At 38.6% G+C, this 21842-nt stretch overlaps 1 protein-coding gene across 1 annotated transcript; it reads right to left on the bottom strand.

Moving 5' to 3' along the window:
* Positions 1-934: 934 nt before the first annotated feature.
* stard3nl (STARD3 N-terminal like) lies at positions 935-20969 on the bottom strand. Its single transcript, XM_087832167.1, has 9 exons — positions 20822-20969; positions 13529-13893; positions 5693-5770; positions 5480-5557; positions 4256-4309; positions 3518-3635; positions 2873-2968; positions 1917-1984; positions 935-1839 (listed from the first exon to the last, which is right to left on the bottom strand). Exons 2-8 carry the CDS (start codon positions 13745-13747, stop codon positions 1920-1922), a joined length of 708 nt encoding a protein of 235 aa, XP_087688293.1. The 5' UTR covers positions 13748-13893; positions 20822-20969; the 3' UTR covers positions 935-1839; positions 1917-1919.
* Between the last annotated feature and the right edge of the window lie 873 nt (positions 20970-21842).

The following is a 21842-nucleotide window of genomic DNA, read 5'->3' as shown; positions in this document are numbered from 1 at the left end:
AGAACTTTGGAACATTGTAATATAAAGCTATAAATCTCCCCTACGACATATCATTATATTAATCTTGGTCTGTTTTTTTCCCCTCTCTCTCTCTCTTAAATGGTCTTCTGTCAGAGAATGTTAATATGTTGCTTGTTTGGTTATTGCCATAAAAATTACTAAATGAAAAGTTCCCCCCAAAAATTAGTTTGATCTTATTTAATGAATAAAAAATACATTAAATTAAATAAAGGTTGAGCTGTATTTATGGATGCAGCATGTTAGCAATGCTTGCTTAGCAAAAAAAACCCAACCAAAAACTAAAATTTAATCTAATCTAAACCCAAACTGAGATAAAAATAAAACATTTCAAGACTTTGAACTTGGAAAACTAAACTAAAAATAGGGGGTAAATCTTTATTTTTAGTGATCTCTCTACTGATGTTCATAAATGTTCCCTCTGACATTTGGCCTCCATATAACAATAATAATTTAAAAGCCTAAAAGTAACTGAAACTAACAAAAACTACACTGAAAGAAGAAAATTCACTCTGGCGACTAACTGACACTAAACTGACCTTAAAAAGTCAAAATGGAATAAAAAAATAAAAACTAGAAAATTCAAAACTAATAACTCTAGTAAAAGGTCACCTCCATCTTTTATCTACAGTCCATGTATTCAGTAGCATGTCTTCTTTAAAAATAAGGGTTAATCTTTATTTAATAAATGTAATTAATATATTACACACAATTAAAATAAAAGTCCCCCTTTCAGAGTCTGTTCACCTTAATTAAGACTAGTAATTAGGCTTAAGAAAAAATAGAGATGAAAAGGGTTTTTTTAAAGGAATATTTTCACATTTTATTTATTCATAAGGCTAATTTATGTCTAAGTTCTTATTCTGTTGAACTCTTTAAGGTCGACGTTTGACATAAACAATTAAACAAAACCACATAACCTTTAACATTTTAATGATTCTGTTATACAGACGGGCTTTTCTTTAAAAAAAGAAAACAAAGAATAAACATCCACTGAGCTTGCAAAGCATGCATGAAGATATGTACATTTCCATTAGAGCGTTTCCCCGCCCGTCACAGCAGCTTTCGAGAGCAGCGTCCCTTCTGTTCAGTGCACGAAACCCAAATCTCCGAGTGTACATGCTGCACGTTTATGGCTCGTTTTCTTTAACACACGATCCTTCGCTCTCGTTTCAAAACAAACAGTATCGTTCACATCTCTATATGTTACCTTAATATTCTTTCATGCACATTTTTAAGACATTGAAGTAATCATAAACATCTGTAAGAGTTTGACTTTATCTTTCTGCTACAGTCTGGTCTGCAGGCTCAATACTGGATGAACAATCCTTTCTGTGGCATCCATGAGCCTATTTTCCTTTGCAGTGACTCAACCGAAGCATAAGAAAATGATCACAGAATTATAAGTAAACATTATGCTGGAAATAAGACATTAACACTCTGTTTTTTAATTGAAAGTGTATATATATATATTTTTTTTTTAAGTTTTAAAATGAATGTAATGTTTTGAATTATGGATGGATGCTGATAAGGATGTAATGATTTATTTCAGATAAATCTCTTGTAAGGTCTCAAGTTCCTTAAAGGTGGAGAAACAAAACTCATACAGTAACCAAAGTTCATGACACTGAAACTTTTAAGTGGCACTTTCCCGGTGTACGTGCAGAAGGCTGATATCAGAACGTGAGCTGCATTTGTGGATATGAACTCCTTTGGAACAAATACAAACTAAAATGGCTGAAAGTGTAAGGCAGAAGTTTTCCCCTCAGTAGCACAACGCTGGAGGACCCAAAAATCCCTCCATGTTCAGGATCGGAGATCCTGTGGAGAAATAAAACAGCACATCAGACTAATACTGTGGACACGAATCCTGACTGACTGTCATTACGTATTTTTACCTGTTAAGTCACTTGTGTAATGAGCCCTTTTTCAGGTTCGTGTTTATCATCCAGCTCCTCGTCAGAGTCTGAACACGAAAGGGAAATCGGTCAGCGTTTTTATAGAAACACCACAGAAAATGTAGGATGGGAAAAGAACGGTGGAGCCAGGATTTTAACTGCCAACCTTCAGATTAGAAGACGACCCCTCTGAACCCAGACGGCTCAGGTTTTCATGCCAACTAAATTTATTATCCTTAAAGACATTAATGGCATCTACAACTGCTTAATAGCAGATGATGCCCTTCGCTCTTATTTTGAAAATCCAGCCACTGCTAACCAGCTGGTCCTGACAATTCCTGTCTTGTCAGGTTTCATCATTTTTAAATTTTCTTGTTTATTGACCTGTGTGAAACAACTGAGGCTTGTCTTAATCCATCTGCAGGAGGCTGCAGCTTCAAAGCAGCTGCAGGAGTCTGGTGTGAGAATAAACCTTCACTTTTAATTCTTCACATTTTACAGAAACGGGAATTATTTTTGTATTTTGTGTTATCGACTACAGCTCTGCTTCTGCTCTGGAGAGTGTCTGTGTCTGCAAAGGATGGGCCCACCCATTGTATGGAAGGCTCACTGCAGAGGCAGCTGAGTAATTGAATTATTTTCTAAGCAATAAGATGTCTGCAGATGAAAAAGCTCCTTTCACTGCGCAGTGAAACAAATACTGAAAGAGCTACGCCACTCATTTCTGGGTGTGAAGTGCAAAGCTGGAAATCTAAAAACTGTAATAATAATAATAATAATAATAATAATAATAATAATAATAATAATAATATGATCTGTATATCTTCATATTTTGTGTCTGTACGCTCATTTAAATGGGAATGAAGAGTCAGAATCATCAGACTGAGCAGTCTGAAGGAGCGACAGCTGAAGCGAGTGTGTTTGGGTTTGTCTGATGTCAGTGGGAGGAAACAGACCTGCCAAAGACTCTGGCGGAGAGTAGAACTGCCCATCAGATAAAGGACCTGGACCCAGGAGAGGAGCCCTACTTGTATCTATGATGGACCGATGTCCTGAAACACAGAAGGATGAAGGAAGCAGGAATAACTGCATCAGCAGGACATCAGTGAGGTTAAAATAACATAACAGTGGTGAGATAACTTTCATTTATCAGGTGAGCAAACACATTTGCAGATGTTGTTCATGGCATATAATTATTAATAATTACAGGTAAACTATGCATTACACTATTTACTCTAACATTATAATAAATAATTATAATATTAACTTCTTATCCCACGATCTTTTATTTTAAATAAAACAACTGAATAAAATTACTCAGTATGTAGCTTTGAATGTTCACCAGCAGGTGGCAGTGTTTCACCAGAGCGTCTGCTGCTGTTCTTTATTTTCTTGTTTCCTTTTCATTCTCCACTCAGAGGCTCTTGAGTCATAGTACTTGTTTTTTCACATTCTTTTGCTAACTTAAAGTAATAATGAAAGGTTTTAAAAGGAACCTGTGAGGTAAATGATCTGTTGACAGAGATCACAGCAGTGACAGCAGCAGCACTGCAACAGTAATGACGGTGCCTTTTTTTATTATTAGCTCAATTGAGACTCACTGTTTTCGTCTTCGATCTCCTGAGGCAGGACCTTGAAGTCGAGCAGCCACGTTTCTATCCAGGCCAGAACGAAGGAGATGATGGGCAGCAGGTACCCAAAAGCCCCCTGACTCAGCAGCTACACAAGAAACACACACGTCCCAATATGAATACGTAATTCTACACAAAGCATACAAAATCTGACCGTTTAAAATTTAAAAGGTGCAAAAACAAATATTTATTATTGTTAAACAGCAGCAATTACAGGTTTTCCTGTACAGGAAGGAGATAGTTTGCTTCACTTCCTTAAATCCTCATATATGTATGCATCGCCATCTGGGAATATGGAGCAAAGACTGCAGAGGAAAATTAACTCCAATAACAAACTGTCCTCTAAGAGGGTTTTTGTGTGTGGACATTGACACCAATACTAAAATAAATAAATAAAGATATTATTAGAAGTAAAAAACTAAAGTCAGTGCAACATTTTTGTTACAAATAATGAAAATATTAGATCTTGTCCGGTTTCTTAGATCAAAGCTTTAAGGTAGGTGTGTGTGTGTGTGTGTGTGTGTGTGTGTGTGTGTGTGTGTGTGTGTGTGTGTGTGCGCACCCAGCAGTGCAGACAGAGGATGAGACTGAGGTGAGAGAAGTGCAGACATACTGACCTCAGTGCAGAAACACACATCTTTGATTAAATTCATGTAAAATTAATAATAAAAAAATATATTAGTTAAGAATTGTAAAGCTTTTTCTTACCTTCGACAAAATGACTTTAGCAATCAGGAAAGCACAGCTGACTGCAGTGGTGATCTGCACAAAGACAGAAAACATCAGAAATGCTCATGCTCTTATTTTTGCTAATATTTTAAACAGAACCCCTTTTACATCCATAGAACCATAGAACCAAGTCCGCCAGAGCTTATATTATATTTTTACATGCTGTGGAGCCATTTTTGGGAGCATTTCAAGTTGATATACATCAATACAACCATTATAGCCCAAATTTTAATAATATGTATGCATTAAGTGCATAGTAACTACATAAATTGCAAAAAAGTGCAATAAACTACAAAAAAATTGAAAATCGTTTTTGTTTTTTTAACATATATTTCTAGTTAGAGAAATTTAAGAGGCTTATCCCTCAAAACTGTAAATACAAAAAAGTTGCACAAACTAGTTTCCCACCACAGGAAATTTATTTTGAGTGTCTTCATAGTTTTATTTTTGAAATACACCAATTTTTATACACTGCAGGAAAAACGAAAATAAATCTTATAATGCAAATTAGCAAAAAAGCAGCATATGCATCAAAATAAACTATTTCCAGCAGTGCAATATGAGTCCTAAGCATCCCAGAAACAACACAGAAAGTCATAAAGTCAAAGATAACTTTTAAAAACAATGAGGTCACTTCCGGTTTCGGGCAGGTCATGGCGGACATGCAAAAGTTCGCGCTGACGTCTATTCCAACGTAGGAAGTGTTACAAACAGCTGATCGGATCGGCAAAGCGTGTTTCTGGAATATTATGTTTTTGTTGCTGCAAGTGCTTTTTATGCAGTTTTTGCAAAGCTATATGTGGAAGGAAACTGTGACCGAGGACAAGCTGATGGCATAAGATGTAAGTACAACTCCTCCGGTTTCATATGCAAAAAAAATTATTACGCTAGCTTACATGGTTGCAGTGCTACAAGGATTTAAAAATAGTTAGGCAAAACAGAGTGTGCCTGCTCCGACTGGTTTTAAAGGGTTAACTCTCTAAATATACTGAATATAATGAAGTGAAATGGAAAATCACAGAATCACCCTGTAACAAACACTGATGCCCCCTGATGACATATTTAATGCACAGAAACAAGAATTAGTGCATCCTCCTGCCAGACACTTCACTGTGCACCCAACAATGTGAGCTCTTGCTGGGCAGCGCCCTCTGCTGGCGCAATTACAGAAACACTGTTGTGGCGTACAGCCTTAAAACCTACCGCGATGGCCCACCAGTGACGAAGCTTGCAGACAGCGTAGGCCAGGATGAGCACGGCAAACCTGAAAACTGCCAGCAGCTGAGGGAGGGGAGGAAGGTGAAGGTGGCACAGAAGGAGGGAAACAAAAAGGAAGGAAAAAAATAGTGAAAAAAAACCCCCACATAAAATAAATGATATAAAGTTGATCATTTAAAGCAAAAGAAAGAACCTTACAAAGATGTCGAAGAAGGAGGCGTGGTAGTCGTAGTGCAGCACTTCTTGTTCCAGCCGATTCTGAATGCCGCCGTTCACCTGACAAACACAAACAGCTCATCATGACAAATACTCTGAATGTTAAAGTTAACCCTGAAACAACTGAGGCAAAATGACCTGAGTGAGGCAGTTAGATTTTTTGTAAGTTTATTCCATCTAAAATAACACACAAAAAACATGAGAAGTTGTAGGATTCAAATAAACATTTGGGGTTAGGGCTGCGCGATGACCAAAATCTCATCTCCTCATGTAACACATTTCTCATCCTGATAACAATGTATGTGACAAAAAAGGGTTTTTTATGTAAACTCTGTGAATCTTGGGCAACCCGACTTGTGTGAAGTGTTTTCAGCTGGGTGTCGTGTACCTGGAGCTGAGTGTTTTGACCGGTGCATGAAACTATATGTAACGGCCACCATGTTCTTTGTATTTATTACACAACGTGCTGCGAGGAAAAACCTGTTCTAACATTTGAATCTAAGGTTTATTTTGAGCACCTGACGGCTCCTTTTTGCTTCTCATCTGTAAACTCTGTCAACAACCTTTCACATGATTCTTGCGTAGGTGGTAGAAGAGGTTTGTCGTGTTTTGAGTCTGTGGCAGGAACCGGTTTGCGGCATAATTTGCATAGTAGAGTTTTCTGGTGTGTGTCAGACTTTTCATAACCAAGTCAAGTCCATGCTACAGGGGTCGGCCCTCATTAGGAATAAGGCCCTCGTTTTGTTTTGACTAGTCCTTCTGTTTGGAGCTACCTGGTTCTGCCTCATATTCACTGGCCATGCTGGTATTCTCTGCACCCCGATGAAAAAACGTTGCCGTAAACAGCTTATTTTGGAAACCACGAAACAAACGATAGCGTACAATTTGAAACGATCGTTTTTTTCATTTCGTCATCGATATATTTCGTCATATCGCACAGCGCTGTCTTGGGTCATAAAGGACCTCGCTCGGTGACTTCCTCTTGATTTTATGCCTTAAACTGAGAGCTGGCTCGACAACATCAGCAGTGTATCAGTTCTCTAGAACCAACAGGAAATCTGAGGGTGTTGGTGCTATATTTAAAGTCTCACTTCAATAAAACAGCACTCATATCTGCATGTATTAAAAAAGGACATGAAAAATGCAGCGGCAGACAGTTTGCAGACCTCAGCTTCACCTTTGCTTTTGATGACCTCAACAGATTTTTACTTTCTGGAATTTTTTACAGTTTTTACGCAACTGCATCATTTTCAGTCACTGAAACAATCCTGCTCTCATTTACAGCTTTCACCTTTTTAGACTCTATCTGCAGATCTCCTTTGATGCCTTTTTTTTAAAATAATGGGCTCTCCCTCGCTCAATAACACATTTTGCACAATGAGTCACCGCAAGATGCATGAAGTTAACCACAGGATGCAGAGGTTAAGCTTACAGATCTGCAGCACTCGCGTCATTTCCTAAGCACAGCAGCTGAAAATCTTCCACCCCTACCGGCAATGAATGGAAATCATCCGAGAAGCAGAGGAGGAGGACGAGATAGATCAAGAAGAGTAACTTACAGGAACTATAAATAAAGGAAATGTTATTCTTGTTTGAGAAATATCTGAAAGAAAGAACCAAAGAGTCTCACACTTCAAGTTTCTTATCATTTTATGTATAAATCCAGAACAGCTGCTCAAATTTCACCTAAAACTCGTGTTCCTGGTTTTGTTCTTCCTCTCAGATTGTTTCCATCCATCGTTGGTGTTGGTAGCAAACAATAGCTAACAATATGTATAACTGGAAAATCCTTGTGCTGCAGTTGTGTCTGTGAATCTTTGCCGTGAATGTTTCTGTGCATCACTCTGCAAATATAATGAGAGGCTGAGAAGCAGTGCGAGTCTGTCATTTTTGCAAAATTAAGAAACAGCAACATGAGGTTAGAAAGATAACGTTTAAAGATAGTGTGGTTTTAAGCACTGATAAAATGGTTTAAATGTGCTTGTGAGGTTCTGCAAATATACTTCGAGTAAGGTTGTTTAGCAACTGTGAGAAGATACAACTCAGACGAAGTCGTGAGTATTAACATTAAATTGACAAATAAAAGACTTTTGCTTCATTTACAGTTAAAGCTAAAAGCTGTCAGCTTGTACAGACCTAACAGTGAATAATGTGCTGTCACCTAAACAACAAAATTCAAAACTGAGCTCAATCAAATGTGAAAAATTACCACAGAAATACTGTGTGGGTGATTAAAATGAACTTCCTTTTGTTTCAAATGTCTCTGAAATGAATCTCTGTCACACAGTTTCAGATTAGCTCAGTGTGGCTAAGGTTAGCACTGTCAGAGCAAAGCAGCCAATAACCATTTGACCCGAGAGATGCAAACCATGCTCAGCACAGACGAGTGTGGTTTTGCATCTCTTGGGTCAAACGGTTATCGGCTGCTTTACTCTGGCAATCTACTCACACAGCTGCTCTTTTTCTAGATCAAAGTGATAAAGAAATGCGATCTGTCAGTCCCCGCTACAACATCTTAGAGTCAACAGCTAAAAATCTTTGTATGTTGGTAAATATGAATTGAAATATGAAATAATTCACTTTATCGACTAGCAAGAGTGCAGCTGGTTGCACACAAAGCTGGGATCTTCGTCACTGTGCTATAATTAATATTTCGATTTATATGAGATGATAATGTATATTTTTATTATCATCCTAAATAGATGTTTGAAAAACTAGGTGCATTAAAGGAGACTGGAGGATTTCAGCTTTTGTGTTAGAGGGCTGTGAACTCGACTCCCCTCTGTGATAAACACAGAAGCAAACTAAATGCAAGTGCAGGAACTTGGACTGAAAACACAAAGTACAGGTCTTGCTTGCTAGTTTACTCAGTTTCGTGATCAGCTGCAGTGGCATCATCGGCATGAGTGGAATGAATTGTTAGACAGAAAGTGCCACACTGTTGAAGTCAGTGGCTGAACTCAGCTCTGGAATTTAGCTCTCCAACAACAACACGACCTGCAACATATTCAGAAAGTCTGTATCCAGAGATTCTTTCTAGAACTTCTTTTACGGCGCTTGTACACAAAGAAGCTGCTCCCGACCATCAGAGGGAAGATTAATCAGAGGCCAGAGATTAAATGCAGAGTGGTGTATAAACACCATTAAATTCCAACTGCAGTGCTCTTATGTTGAAGGCTGATTTTTTTTTAAATCAACAAACTGCCAGCAAAAATACAACATCGACATCCTGAGTTGTCTTTGGTTGGCTGGCAGCTCCAACTTAAATCCAGCCTACATACTAATGCACGCCTCATATCTGAGAAGAAACAATCAGGATAGAAAAATGATTGATTACCTAAATATTTTGGAGTTCTACGATTTAATGACATAACTGCTTCATCAACATTAGGCAAGAAAAAGAAGCATATACTTACTATAATAATGTGTCAGTCATTGCACAACCAAGACGTCTCAGATGTGGTTTGTATAAAATAAGTTAATACCAGTATTATGCTCATAATTACAATACTAACATGGAGCTATTCTCCTTATTTTCTGCTACGTAGAGATTTTTTGTTGTTACTGACCATTTCTGTTATTTTAGTTTGAAACCTTATTAAATCAAAAACACTGTTAAAAACAAAGGATTTATATAAAACTCCCTCAACGTGATTATATGCAGCAAAAGATTTTAATTTGCACCCATTAGTAATGCTGACTAGGGCTGCCACGGTTAGTCAACTAGTCACGATTATGTCGACTATCAAAATCGTCGACGACTGATTTAATAGTCGACGCGTCGTTTGAAGCTTTGTAAGATCACAAAAGACGCAGGAATAAGTAGTAGGATTTAAGAGTGTAATAACGGACTGAAACAGAAGATGGCAGCACTGCATGTACAAGGATGCCAGCTGCCGTTAAACCCCGAAGAAGAAGAAGCTGTGTCCCAGAATTCATAGCGCAGCCCAGCTCAGTTTCCAACAATGGTGGCAGCTAGTTAGTTTTAATATTACTCTTATTATTCTTTCTGGGTCACAAAATAAACGTTTAACATATTTTCAGGCGAGAATGTAGCTGTGTAAACTTCAAATATCGGCTCAGTTTATCAAGACACCACATATTTTCAAAAGCGCTCCGACGTTTTCGGAGACGTCTGTTACCCACTAGCTCGATAGCTAGCCGGGGGCTAGGCTCACTAGAGCCGTGAGAACACCGGACTCCCGGCAAATCGTTTTCAAACCCACCGCTGTCTTTCGCTACTCAGGTTAAACATATATAAGTCACTTAGATAACTTAAAAATGGTATTGTTTGGCTTTTTTTTAGTCCTGAGTAAATCGGTTTGGCTGAGATTAAAGTTATAGTTTTTACACAGCTGAATAAACGTCAAGCAGACAGCTGATTATCATAAGTGTGAGATGCTGGAGAATTTACTCCGGTGTCCTGTTATATTTTAGATAGCAAGGAGTTTATTAAACTTCACCGAAACAATCTGCAAATTTCATTAAAATGTAATAAACTATCATCTTGTCTTTATTTTTAGTTAGCACATACCTTAAACACTTAAAGCTGTAAGCTAATGATAGTTATATAAGAGCAGATGCTGCTGGTGCAATAAGCTGTACGTTTTACGTCCAATGGATGATGATCTGATTAGTCGACTAATCGCAAAAATAATTGGTGACTAGTCGACTATCAAAATAATCGTTTGTGGCAGCCCTAATGCTGACAGACCTATACTTAGCAGGGTGCGTCACCTTCATCACAGTGTCCAAATGTGTTTTTGAGGCAGAAATTGCAAAAAAATGTATCTTTTCATAGCAAAGGTATTAAAGGCAGTAAAGGTAGGAACCCTGTCTGAATGTTGGGGTTTTCTCTCCAATACTGTTGGGTCTTTATCTCATAATTGTAAAGCACCTTGAGGCCACTTTACTAACGATATATATAAAAAAAAAACTGAACTGAATTAACACTCAGCACTACTCCTCCAATCAGTCCCATAGCAGCTAGTCAAAACAGAGTAACAGCCAAAGTGTTCAGTGTTACAGCTGAGAGGAAGGAAGGAAACTTCTTCACAAAAAAATAAAAAAGTCATCAAATTGTTGAGTAAAAACCACTCAGGATTAAAGTCATGGATGATGAAACGTTCTCCATTTTGAAAGTGAGCAGGTTTGCAGTGCATTTGCAGGGTGCTCTTCTAGTTACACAAAAGAGAACAAGTCCGTCTCTCGTGGACAGTTATTTTAGTGCCCGAGGTCAAATGGAGCATTCTGGGAATGTGTGCCGCAGTCAAATCACTTCCTCAATCAGCTGCATGACCTCGATCCACTCGTCCAGCATGCAGGCTGTCCTGCTTCTGCTCGACCTTGACACAATTCACTCCAACTGTAAACGTTGTTTCTCGGTGCACAACTGCAGACATTTTACAGTTCCAGAGCGATAAACAGTAACCTATCATGACCGAGGATGACTGACAATAATGTAACTGCTTCCTCACAGTTAATGGTTAACAGACCTGTTTTTAACAAGTCAGATAAAATAAAATCGTAAAACATGTAAACAGGCAAACTGAGTATTAAAATATGTGCACAAGATTAAAAAACGTTTTTTTCTGTAGTTCATAAACTGTTTGTTTGTGGTATCTAAATGCACCCTTACAGGAATACGTTTGATAATTCTGCTGACTTTATCTCTTATCGTGATGGCATTTAGTAACATTTTCACTAAATGTTCCTTCCGGCTTTTTTCAGATGTGACATTTACAGAAAAAGCAACAACGCTGAGTAATATCTTCAAAAAGGAGAGAGACAGAGTCCACTCGGCTTAATTAATGATTGCTGTCATCTAAGAAGATAAACATGTTTAGAATACATTAAAACTTTCAGTCAAATACTGTAAACAGTTCAGAGTCCTGGAGGACACAAACACTGTTCCAACATGCTGGACACTTCAATACTGCAGCACGAGCCTGTAGATTCTCCATTAGTTTAAATCAGCAGACCCAGAGATCACGGTTCAAAGCAGAAAAACCAAAGATCGGCACCCTGCACATACTGCAGCATTTCAGTAACTAAAAACCAGAAAAGTCCCTGCAAGAGCTCCTCCTAAACTGCCACCATGATAAAAGAATAGAAACAAACAGATGTATGTTTTTTGTTTTTGTTTTTATCTGGATGGGTTAACAACGCTGCCGTTTGTTAAAGACAAGAAATTCTTTCCTTTTAAAACAAAGCATGGATGTAATTTGATAAAGTTAGTTAGCTTTCTAACACTCATCCAGATGTTAGTGGTGGGGCAGTGCTGAGAAAGCACAAATATTTTGGTTTGGTTAAAATATCCTGTAGCATTAATCTTATTGCATATTTTTTATAGTCCATTTAAATAACTGTGGAGGAGGCCAGTCTGGTGCAATCTGGCCGCTGCGCTGTATGACCGTGCACAGATCTAATCAGGTATATCAACGGGTATACTTTTTTAATCCATCTTAAAGGACGTTGTCATCTGCGACTGATTTACTTATGGACAATCCTGTGGCTCTTATTTTGAAAGTTCAGTGTCTATCCGCTCATACCTTTATTCTGTCATCACTACCAGCCGGCTCTCTGGTTATGATGCTATTCTGGGAGTTCTGTAGTTGCTTCTCCAGAGAGTCTCTCATCCAGCTGTCTGACTCCACCTAACTGGACTGAAGCCCTCAACAGAGTCCATCTGCAGAACCTGCACCATGTCAAGAACTTGCTTCTGCACCACTATATGAAGCTCACCAAGAGCAGAACGAGGATAGCTGCCGCAAACTGATGTGTAAGACGGTGGATTTGGAGCTCAACCACTGGATGAGAGACTCACTGAAAAGGCAGCTGGTTTTATTACTCAATGATTTGATGTTACAAAGGTAAAAATTGTGAACAGGAAGAAGTAATGGTATTACTTCTCCCTTGTCACAAGAAGTCACCACAGCAGGTAGATGTCTTTCCTGAACCAAACCCAATGGGATAAACGTCTCCTTCTGGGATCTTTCACCTGGTAGGCGAACCACTGTAAACCACAATACCAACTAAACCACTTGATAGTTTAGTTAAGAAAAAGTCTGTACAGATAAGGAACGTGCATTCTTCACCAGCTTTAAACCTTTGTTCACATGTAATGCCATATTCCACACTTTGCTATCAGTTGTGTACAAATCGGTGGCTACTCACGAGTTCCTCTGAACTTTCATACAACTGAGCTCAACAAACAATAACTGTCAGTCAGCAGAGGAAACTCATTTTTCCTCCAAAGTGATTTAGTGCATCAGAAATCTACGGTGTGTTTATTTTTGTTATTCCGATCAGTTGTGAGTCAAGCTGACTGCTGTTAATCGTACCGATCAGGCACAAAAGTAAAAGCAGATAGGAATGATACTGTCAATCGGAAAGTCCACCACAGGCTGAAAGAAACAACTCTAAATGCAAAGAACAATAAATGTTTTTCCACAAAAAAGCAAAACCAAAGGCTCTGAGCCTGGCCTTTTAACAGCTTCACTTACTGTTTTTTAAAAACTTCAATACTAGCGTTTTATCTTTCCTGACTTTGTTTAACTTTACTTTAAATAACCATTTAATGTCTGGGAAATAATAAAATCATCTTCAGTTTTAGTTTTTTCTTGAGCAAAATACATAGAAGACAGCAGATGATTCAATAAATTTCTCCTGAGTAGGCTGACCCAGTCAAAAAGGCTCACTGTCTGGTGATACATCTTAATCTCGTGTGGTTTTACATTGCTGTAAAAACTTTATTACTACAGATATCTAATAAGAAAAACAAAACTGCTGTCACAGCCACTACAAACACAGACTTACATTGAGTTCTATGATCCAGAGCATGGTGACGAACAAGAGGTCAAAGGTGACAAAGAGGCAGAAAGTCCTCCTCACATCCGAGATGCATTTCTTCTCTCCGATGTCGTACGCCTCCAATCTCACAGAAACGGCCGGCGAGTTGACAGACTCCATGCCTGTTCTGACAGGGATCTGTGAGTAGCTACCGATGCTGCTGCCTCCACCACGTCGGCCTTCCATCGCTGGCCACCCCACCTGGGCAGGGCTGGCCCCACCTACTGGTCAATTTTAGGAAAGAGTCAGAGGTGGAAGATCATTGGAGCTGGAAGCGAGGCTGGTGTTGGTGATGTGGAGTCACTGTGTGGAGGTTAAAAGCATCACTGCATCTGTAGAAAAGAAGATGAAGGAGGTAAAGAAATGGCTCTCAGGGAGTAAACCTCAGCGATTTTCTAAAGCATCTAAGTCATAATAAAAATTCTGACAATCTTCTGCTTTGTTTTGAACAACATAGTAAAGCAGAATAAGCTCCATCAGGCTGTGGATTTACATCGTTGAGTTAGATTTTATAACGATTTGTTCATAATACAAAGCTTTTAGAGATCTTTGGACTTGTGCTAAGAGTGTTTATGTTTCTCCTTTCTGAGAGCAGAGCTAAAAACACAACAAAACACAAAACAAAAAAAACAAGCACAACACAAAAAACCCCAAAATCTAATTTAAACCACTAGTCATGCACAAAACCAACCATATATATGCACAGTTGTTGATGCTCTCTGTATGGTTGCCACTCGAACTCCTCACCGTATCTCAAAGACTGAACCCTTCAGGAGAAACTCATTTCTGCTGCTTGCGTCTGTGATTTCTTAACTACTCGACGTTTCTGAGATCTGGAATGCAGATCGACTAGTAAATCAAAGTGTTCACCTTCTGGCTCAGTTCTCCACCACAGTCTAGTGCAACACCTGAGGTGTCGGATGTCATCCCAGCCTGTTCACATCCAGCAGTAAACTCTCTACTACATGGTGATTGTTCGGATGAAGCCAACAGAAACACAATGTCTGAAAAAAATGTTGTATTACATCTTTTTCTTCATGTAAACGAACGAAACTTCTCTCAAATCCATCAGTCTTTTCACTTACTCTTGCGTTAATTAACCAATGTTTGCATTTCTTACCATTTCCTGCATGAAGAGATTACAACAGCTGCACCTCATTATTTTACAGTACTGAAGTGAGCAGCTTCAAATTGCTCTTTCACTTATAACTGAGCTTAAATTGGACTTTTCTACTAAAAAAAAAAAAAAAACCCTGTAAAAATCACATGACCCAGTAAAAGATTTCTGTTATCATCTAGCTTCAATGACTTTTGGACCTCATACCATTAAACACTGTTTACACTGTCTTTGTTTTAAGGAACTGAAACCAGTTGTGCTTTTGCTTCAACTGTCAGCTGCTCTGATACACAGAGGCAGGATGGAAACGTGATTTGTACAGTCTGGTCCCAGCAGGTTTTCTCTGGTGATGTGGTTTCACAGTCTTGTGACTTTCATGTTTTACATGAATTAGTCTTTTTGGTTCACAAAATGCATCTATTTTAGAGCTTTAGTCAGGTTTAAATGACTGTCAATTACCTGAAAAATAAATCTGTTAAAAGAACCATTCAGTCGCTTTGTAATGGGACGCATCTTCAGCACAATCGTATGTACTGTGCACCTGAAACTAATATCGTTCACCCTTTGAGCTTCCTTCTCACATGCCAGAGAGCTATTACAGTTACACCATCTGCGGTGTAACTGTAATAAAACGATTTAACCCTCAACTTCCTAGCAGTTGCATCATTACATTATTTCAGCATTTGCAGTTATTCCAACTGTTTTATTAATCCTTAACATACTTTTCATTTACTTGTTCAACTTTACAAAATGCCAGTCAAACCCCCCCCCCCCCCCCCCCCCCCCCAGAAAGTATACGGGACATTGACTGTCATTCAAACCTGAACTTTACCCAGTATTTTCCACATAAATCAGCTAGCACCAACATTAAAACCAATTACATTTGCCACGCTGCAATGGATCCTGGTTTTTATATGGATGTTGTTTTCACACAGACTGCCCTACTTAAACATTATTACAGCCAAATTACACCTCACATATGGCAATGGCATAGGCAGCTAGTCTAATGCGTCGCACAGACGCATTAGGCAGCTAGTCTAATGCGTCAGACCGGAGCTTAATTACTCAGGAACAACAACAACAACAAAAAAAGATAAATCCACATATATATTAGTGTCTGAGTTGCAAGGGCCCGCAGTCAAAGCAATTTTAAATTACATTTTATTTATACATATGGGAAACAAAGAAACAGATTAGAGCTGGGGACCTGTCACTGTTCTAAATGTCTTTGAGTGGTTACAATTTCCACTGCTTCAAATCTGTTAACTAAGAAGTTTTCATTTAAATATGTGTATGAGACTCCAACATATTTACAAGTAGTAACCTCCAGGTCTGAAAAATTAATCCAGAATGGAAGTGCAAACAACTAACAGGAGCAGTTCCTCTGAAAGACACCAAGGTTAGAGCCAATTCCCGCAGTCAGAGCAACAAATACTGAGGCAGCAGTTTGAACAGGCTTGCCAAAGCTGGACACAGCGGAAGATTGAAAAGATGTTGCTGGTCTGATGACTGCTGTGACATTCAAATGGTAGGGTTAGAATTAGGTGTAAACGACATAAAAGGACGAACATCTTGCCTTGTATTAACATTTCAAGTTGCTGATAGCGGTGTGAGAGTGTGGAGAATATTTTCTAGGCATACTTTGAGCCAATTAGTACCAGCTTAGCATTGTTTAACCACCACAGCCCAGCTAATGCTGACCATGTCTATCACGTTATAACCACACTGCACCCATTTTTTGATGGCTGCTTCCAGCTCAAATCATCTCAAACTGGTTTCTTGAACACGAAGATGAGTTCACTGTACTCCAATAGAGCATCTTTGGGATGAGGTGGAACGGCAGACTCAAGTCAACAATTAATGAACATGACTTCATGACACAGTTCTGTCAGCAGCAGGGTCATACCTGCTATAAACAAGGCGTACCTAACAAAGTGACCAGTAATTGCATATATGCTGTTATGATGGATGTTTATAATAAATATTAACTGAGAGAGAAAAGATACACCAACGCTACTCTAGGGTAATAACAAAACGAGGGAAATTAACAAACTACATCTAAATGTTTTGGAGTCAGAACAATTATTTTCAGCCTTTTATAAGTATTAAAATTTAATTCTGGATTTATTTTGGCAGCTTGAACTAGTTTAAGAAGATGCTGCCTATCCTGACATTTACATGAAAAGTCAAAACTACTATTTGAACACAAAGACGACAGACAATCCTGTAAAACATGGAAATATGAAGCATCTCTGATGGCTCAACACAGTAAGAAGAAGGGATGGAAATGATGTATAACTAGCTGAATACTGGAATCAGTGTTTTAAGCTGTGATGTAATAAACTAGTGCTGGGAAAATGAAAAAGAAAGAAGACAAATGTTTCCCTTTTGTGTTTTCCCGATTATGTGTCCGATATTTAAAAAAACTATCATGTACAAACTCTTTACAGGAATAAACCTGAAACCAATTGTTCTGCTGGGGAAGTTTCGTAAGCGGTACGAAGTTTAAAAACCAACATTCACCTGAGGGGGGCCCCCAGGAGCTCAGGTCTGGTTTCAGCGACCAGAAGTTGAAATGTAAGCTGAGCAAACTGTGTTAAAATGCAGTGACTGATAAAAGACGGATGAGCACCATCACCATCACAATTAGTTGATCAATATTCTCAATAATATAACAAAAGGCTTTCTTACAGACTCTATTATAATACAAATACAAACCACACATGGATTATTGCATGGTCCTGAAGCCAGCAGCGCCCTTGGCCATGAGATTTGTTTTAAATGTTTGCTGTATTATTGTTTTTAAATGATTGGAGTATACAGATTTTAAAAGTGTTTTATGATTACAATAGCTCGTAAAGTAGCAGAAGTATTCACACATCACAGTGACGGAGGTTAAAGGTTAATTATCAACCTTCTGTGGAGGAAATAAGGTGCTTGTTGTGCATTACGTTCAACATTTTCCTAATGTACCTTCAAACAGCTAATACCGCTTGAGCATTCCTGTCTGTGCCTAATGTCAAGTCATAGGATTATCCAGAATATTCTGACCGGCTACCTTTGATAACGCAGAAACAGAAATCTTGAGTTGTGGTATCAGGGTGCTCAGCCCACAGATATTGAACTTCACATACCCCATCTGCTTCCATTTGGGACTGCAATGGCCTTAAAAACCCTACACATATCTTCCCTACTTAAGTGCAGCTTTGTTTCTAATGGAATTACAATATCGGCATCTGGTCTCTGACTTCTCATCAATTGCGTGGGCGTCCTTCAGAGGACATTTCATCGGAATAGAGGCAAATACGGTGGTGCCTTTATCTGCAGAAATATGTGGCCTGTAGCCAGTGGGTGGGGCACCACATGCTCGCTCTCACTGTTCGTTTGGATAGAAAAGTCTGCAGTGGGACAAGCGAATATTAATGACGTTTCTGAGTGTTTCGATTCCATCAAGAACAAAAACAAATCTTAGCTAACCACCACTCACTGGGTTTTAGTGGATTACTATATTTCACAGAAACAGTTTCTTTGGTACAATAATCCAGCTGTGCAGAAATCAGGGAGTCGGGAAGAAGCAGCTCATTAAATTCTGTGCTTGTTTAAGACTGAAGCACATGTTATATTATCATAATACCAGAGCTGAACTGGATGACTCATTCCTCATTAAATTACTTCAGATGTTATTTAAAAAATATATATATTTTATGCAAGTGAAGCTGCTTGTGCTGCCACCTAAACCAATCATAACGTGGCCTCAAATGTTAAAGTAACCTTATAAGCAGAAACTGATATAAGAGACTATCAGTTATGGAGACAAAGACAAATGAAAAAAAAATGCATTTAAATTAAATAAGCAAACTGATATGAATGAACCTTACATTTAGATAATACAAATCATCAGCAAGAATAATAAAAAACAAATAAAACAAATCTCAGCTAACGTGGAAGCTACACTGCAAGGTGGTCTGTTTAATAAATAAAATCACATACAGGACCATTAACATCTCTGTAAACAGAACTCAGCTCCCACAAAGCTCCAAATGAAGAAAAACTGCATCTACATGCAGAGAACTGTTTGTGGAGACATCCAGCATATCGACGCACAGTGAGTGAATGATAAAGAACAAACCATAACGAAGGGCAGGGCTACTACACTGCATTGTGTCCATCAGGTAAAAAAAAAAAAGAAAAGAAAAAAGAAAAGAAAAGAAATCTGTTGGCTAATATCAATAACAGCTTCCTTGAGGTTTTAAAATGCACTGCAGCTGCATTTTAAAACATATCTACAAGCACTCTAAACTTAGCAGTGCACATATGTTTCATGTTTACACTCAACAGAGAGACACATCGTTGATTAGATCATCCTCGTATTTCCTCAGATAAAAATGACGCTTCCTTGCAGCCTGTTGAAAGATATTATACTACTGTGGTTCCCTGATGAACTTTTGACCGGTTTCTAGGGACAGGGACTTGTACAGAGGTACTATGAAGGTAGCTCACTTCTTACTGGAGTATATCACCATAGTGACTTAAACTGTAGAGCAAACCTGCTTCAGAGCAGGTTGTGTTTGAGATTACGGATCAACAAGTATGAAATCACCACTTAGCTACCAATCAGTTATCTGGAAAACTGCTTTACCTGAAAGATCCCTTTGGACTGCTGTGCCATGGACAGTGGGAGGATCTTTCCATTGATGAGCATCAGTAGTCTAATCAGTTTAGATTCTTAAATTCAACTTCATTCTTTGACTTTTCCCATTTGTCACAACATTTTGAATTCCTCTATAATCTCGTTTTTTTAAATTTTGTCTGCAACGCTTGTCCCTAGCATCCATGTCCTCATCCATAAAAGCATTTAATCTTATCTGAGCAATTCCTCTTGATCTCCTGTATCACTGCTCATCATATCCACTGCCATTTTTGTATTTATGCTTGTATTTTCTCCCAGACTGGTAAACATCAACAGAGCTCAGCAAAAGAACTTTTAGTTCCTATTTGAACTTTATTAATACAAGTGTTTAACCTTTTCATGTTTATAGTTTTATCTTTCTTTGTAAAGTCAGCTGTTCTGCTGCTCTGTATGTGATCGGTCAGATGCCCCCAACGCCACCCCTTTCATGTAAACAGGCTAGTAGCTAAAATGGGAAACCCTGGGTTACCTTATAGAGTTGATAACTAGCGTCATGTGATCACTTAGCCTGATTGACAATGTTGGGATCAAGATAAGTTAATCAGTTAATCAAGATAACAGAAAGATATCTTGAGTATGATGAACAATGAATTTAACTCCTAAATATGACTTCCTAACACAGAAAGTGATGACGTCATACGCTTTGTACTTTGATGTGTGGTGATTGGAAGTGTCTGTGTGGTGCAGCCTGGACAGACCAGACCAGCTGCACCACACAGACACTTCAAACCTCACCTGAGGACAAAAAGCACAAGAACAACAAAAGAAAGAAAGAAAACAAACCTTAGAAACACGCAGGGTTACAGGAGAAGCCAGTCGTGCAGAGGTGAGCCTGTGCGAGTCTGAATTTAACTCCTATTTATGACTTCCTACCAAAGAATGATGATGGGAGAATTTAGATTTATTTATTAACAGATTTATTACGCATTAGTTTTATGGGCCTGTTCCACTTAAGGTCAGATTAGTGTCTATGAACCAAAATGAGTTTCACACCAAGACTAAAGTCATGTCATGCTCTCAAGGCCTGATTTTATTTTAGTAGTTAAAACGGGTCTAAAAGGAGGTCTGTTCCGTGTTAATGATTCTTCAAAACCACGAGTCCAGATGCTGCTGCTACTTTGACCGTCACAGGGAGTCACCTGCGCCTGTTTGGCAACTTAAAATTCGCGATCAGAGACCGAAAACGCACCGCAAACACCTGCCTAAAGAGGCGGAAATGAGACCAACAAAACCCGCAGCAACACGGCGTCGGGGTATTTAGCACAAATACATGCCATTAAACCAGAAAATAACAAAATGAACGAGGTGAAATAAAACGAAACAAACACTCACGGTACATCTGCACGATGCCATAGCAAACCCGAGCGGTTCCTTTGAAAGCTAGCTAGCCATTTTGTTAGCTTAAATTCGTTTACTAAAACCCGGTTTTTAAATTCGACCTCCTACAACTTACCTCTAAAACTCGCTGTTCCGGGTGTTTTTTTTAATATGCTGTCATCCAGATGACTTCAGCGGGGAGAGATCAACCCCAGTAGAGCGGACAGCTCATCTGTTTCCTCCTTGTTTGCTTGGACAGGACGGAGTAGCTGCATTAAAATAAACTCACGCGAAGGACTCTGGGAGATGTAGTATGCAGCTGGACCATAAGCCGAGCGCGGACAGAGTGGTCCCCCTGGCGGCTGTTACTGCGTAACTACACACAAAGTGCTTTCCATATCAAAATAATTACAGTTTTCTTGGTTATTATCATAATTATAATTTAGTTTTAAGCTTTTTTTCCAGTTCAGTTCATTTGCAGAGTGACTTTGCTTTTCAGTTTAGTTCCTATTTGAAAATGTTCCGTATTTGTTTAGTTTTATTTATTCATGTTATCAAATGCAATGACTTGCTTGTCGGTTTCTATTTATTTATTAATGTAAAAAATGTTCAGTTTTATTCACTTTTTAATACTCTTAGTGTTATTATTATTTATTATTTTATTTATTTATTTATTTATTTTTTACAGATTTTAGCTATGCACAGGTCTATATTAAAGTCCACTTAAACAACATGCTACAGAGTCATCCACAGACAATATTTAAACATCTCTATAATCCAAGCCCTTGTTTAAGTAAGTCTAGTTGTTGGCCTGTACTGTATAAATCCAGAAGCTTCTCGTTCTGTCTTGTGTTTGTGTTTATTTACAACTCTGTGTCTCTCTCTCCCTAGTCTCAGTCATGTCTCTGTGTTCTGTCTCCCCAGTCTGTCACGTGTTTCAGTGTTTGTTTATCCCTGTTCTTATGTCAAGCTTGGGTGTCCTTATCTGAATTTCTGTGTTTGTGCTACTCCTGTTTCATTTTGACTGTACCTCATCTCATGTGCATTGTGTTCAGTTTTGCTTACTGCTGTGTTCCCAGGTGTCTCCACTTCCCTAATTACCCCTCATCCCTCTGTCCTTTGTCAGCGTGTCTGTTCTCCTGCGTCTCCAAGTTCCT

The sequence above is a fragment of the Neolamprologus brichardi genome, chromosome 18 (assembly GCF_056152115.1).
Source record: "Neolamprologus brichardi isolate AB-2024 chromosome 18, ASM5615211v1, whole genome shotgun sequence".
In the NCBI taxonomy this organism is placed as follows: Eukaryota; Metazoa; Chordata; class Actinopteri; order Cichliformes; family Cichlidae; genus Neolamprologus; species Neolamprologus brichardi.
The sequence above is the reverse complement of the archived record's forward strand: the minus strand, read 5'-3'. Positions and strand labels throughout refer to the sequence as shown.

Excerpts from the sequence above, each read along its gene's own strand:
- stard3nl (XM_087832167.1), bottom strand. The coding sequence starts at position 13,747 with ATGGAAGGCCGACGTGGTGGAGGCAGCAGCATCGGTAGCTACTCACAG. Across the intron at positions 5,771-13,528 it reads TCTGGATCATAGAACTCAAT|GTGAACGGCGGCATTCAGAA; the intron begins GTAAGTCTGTGT and ends TGTGTTTGTCAG. Across the intron at positions 1,985-2,872 it reads TCCGCCAGAGTCTTTGGCAG|ACTCTGACGAGGAGCTGGAT; the intron begins GTCTGTTTCCTC and ends TTTCGTGTTCAG.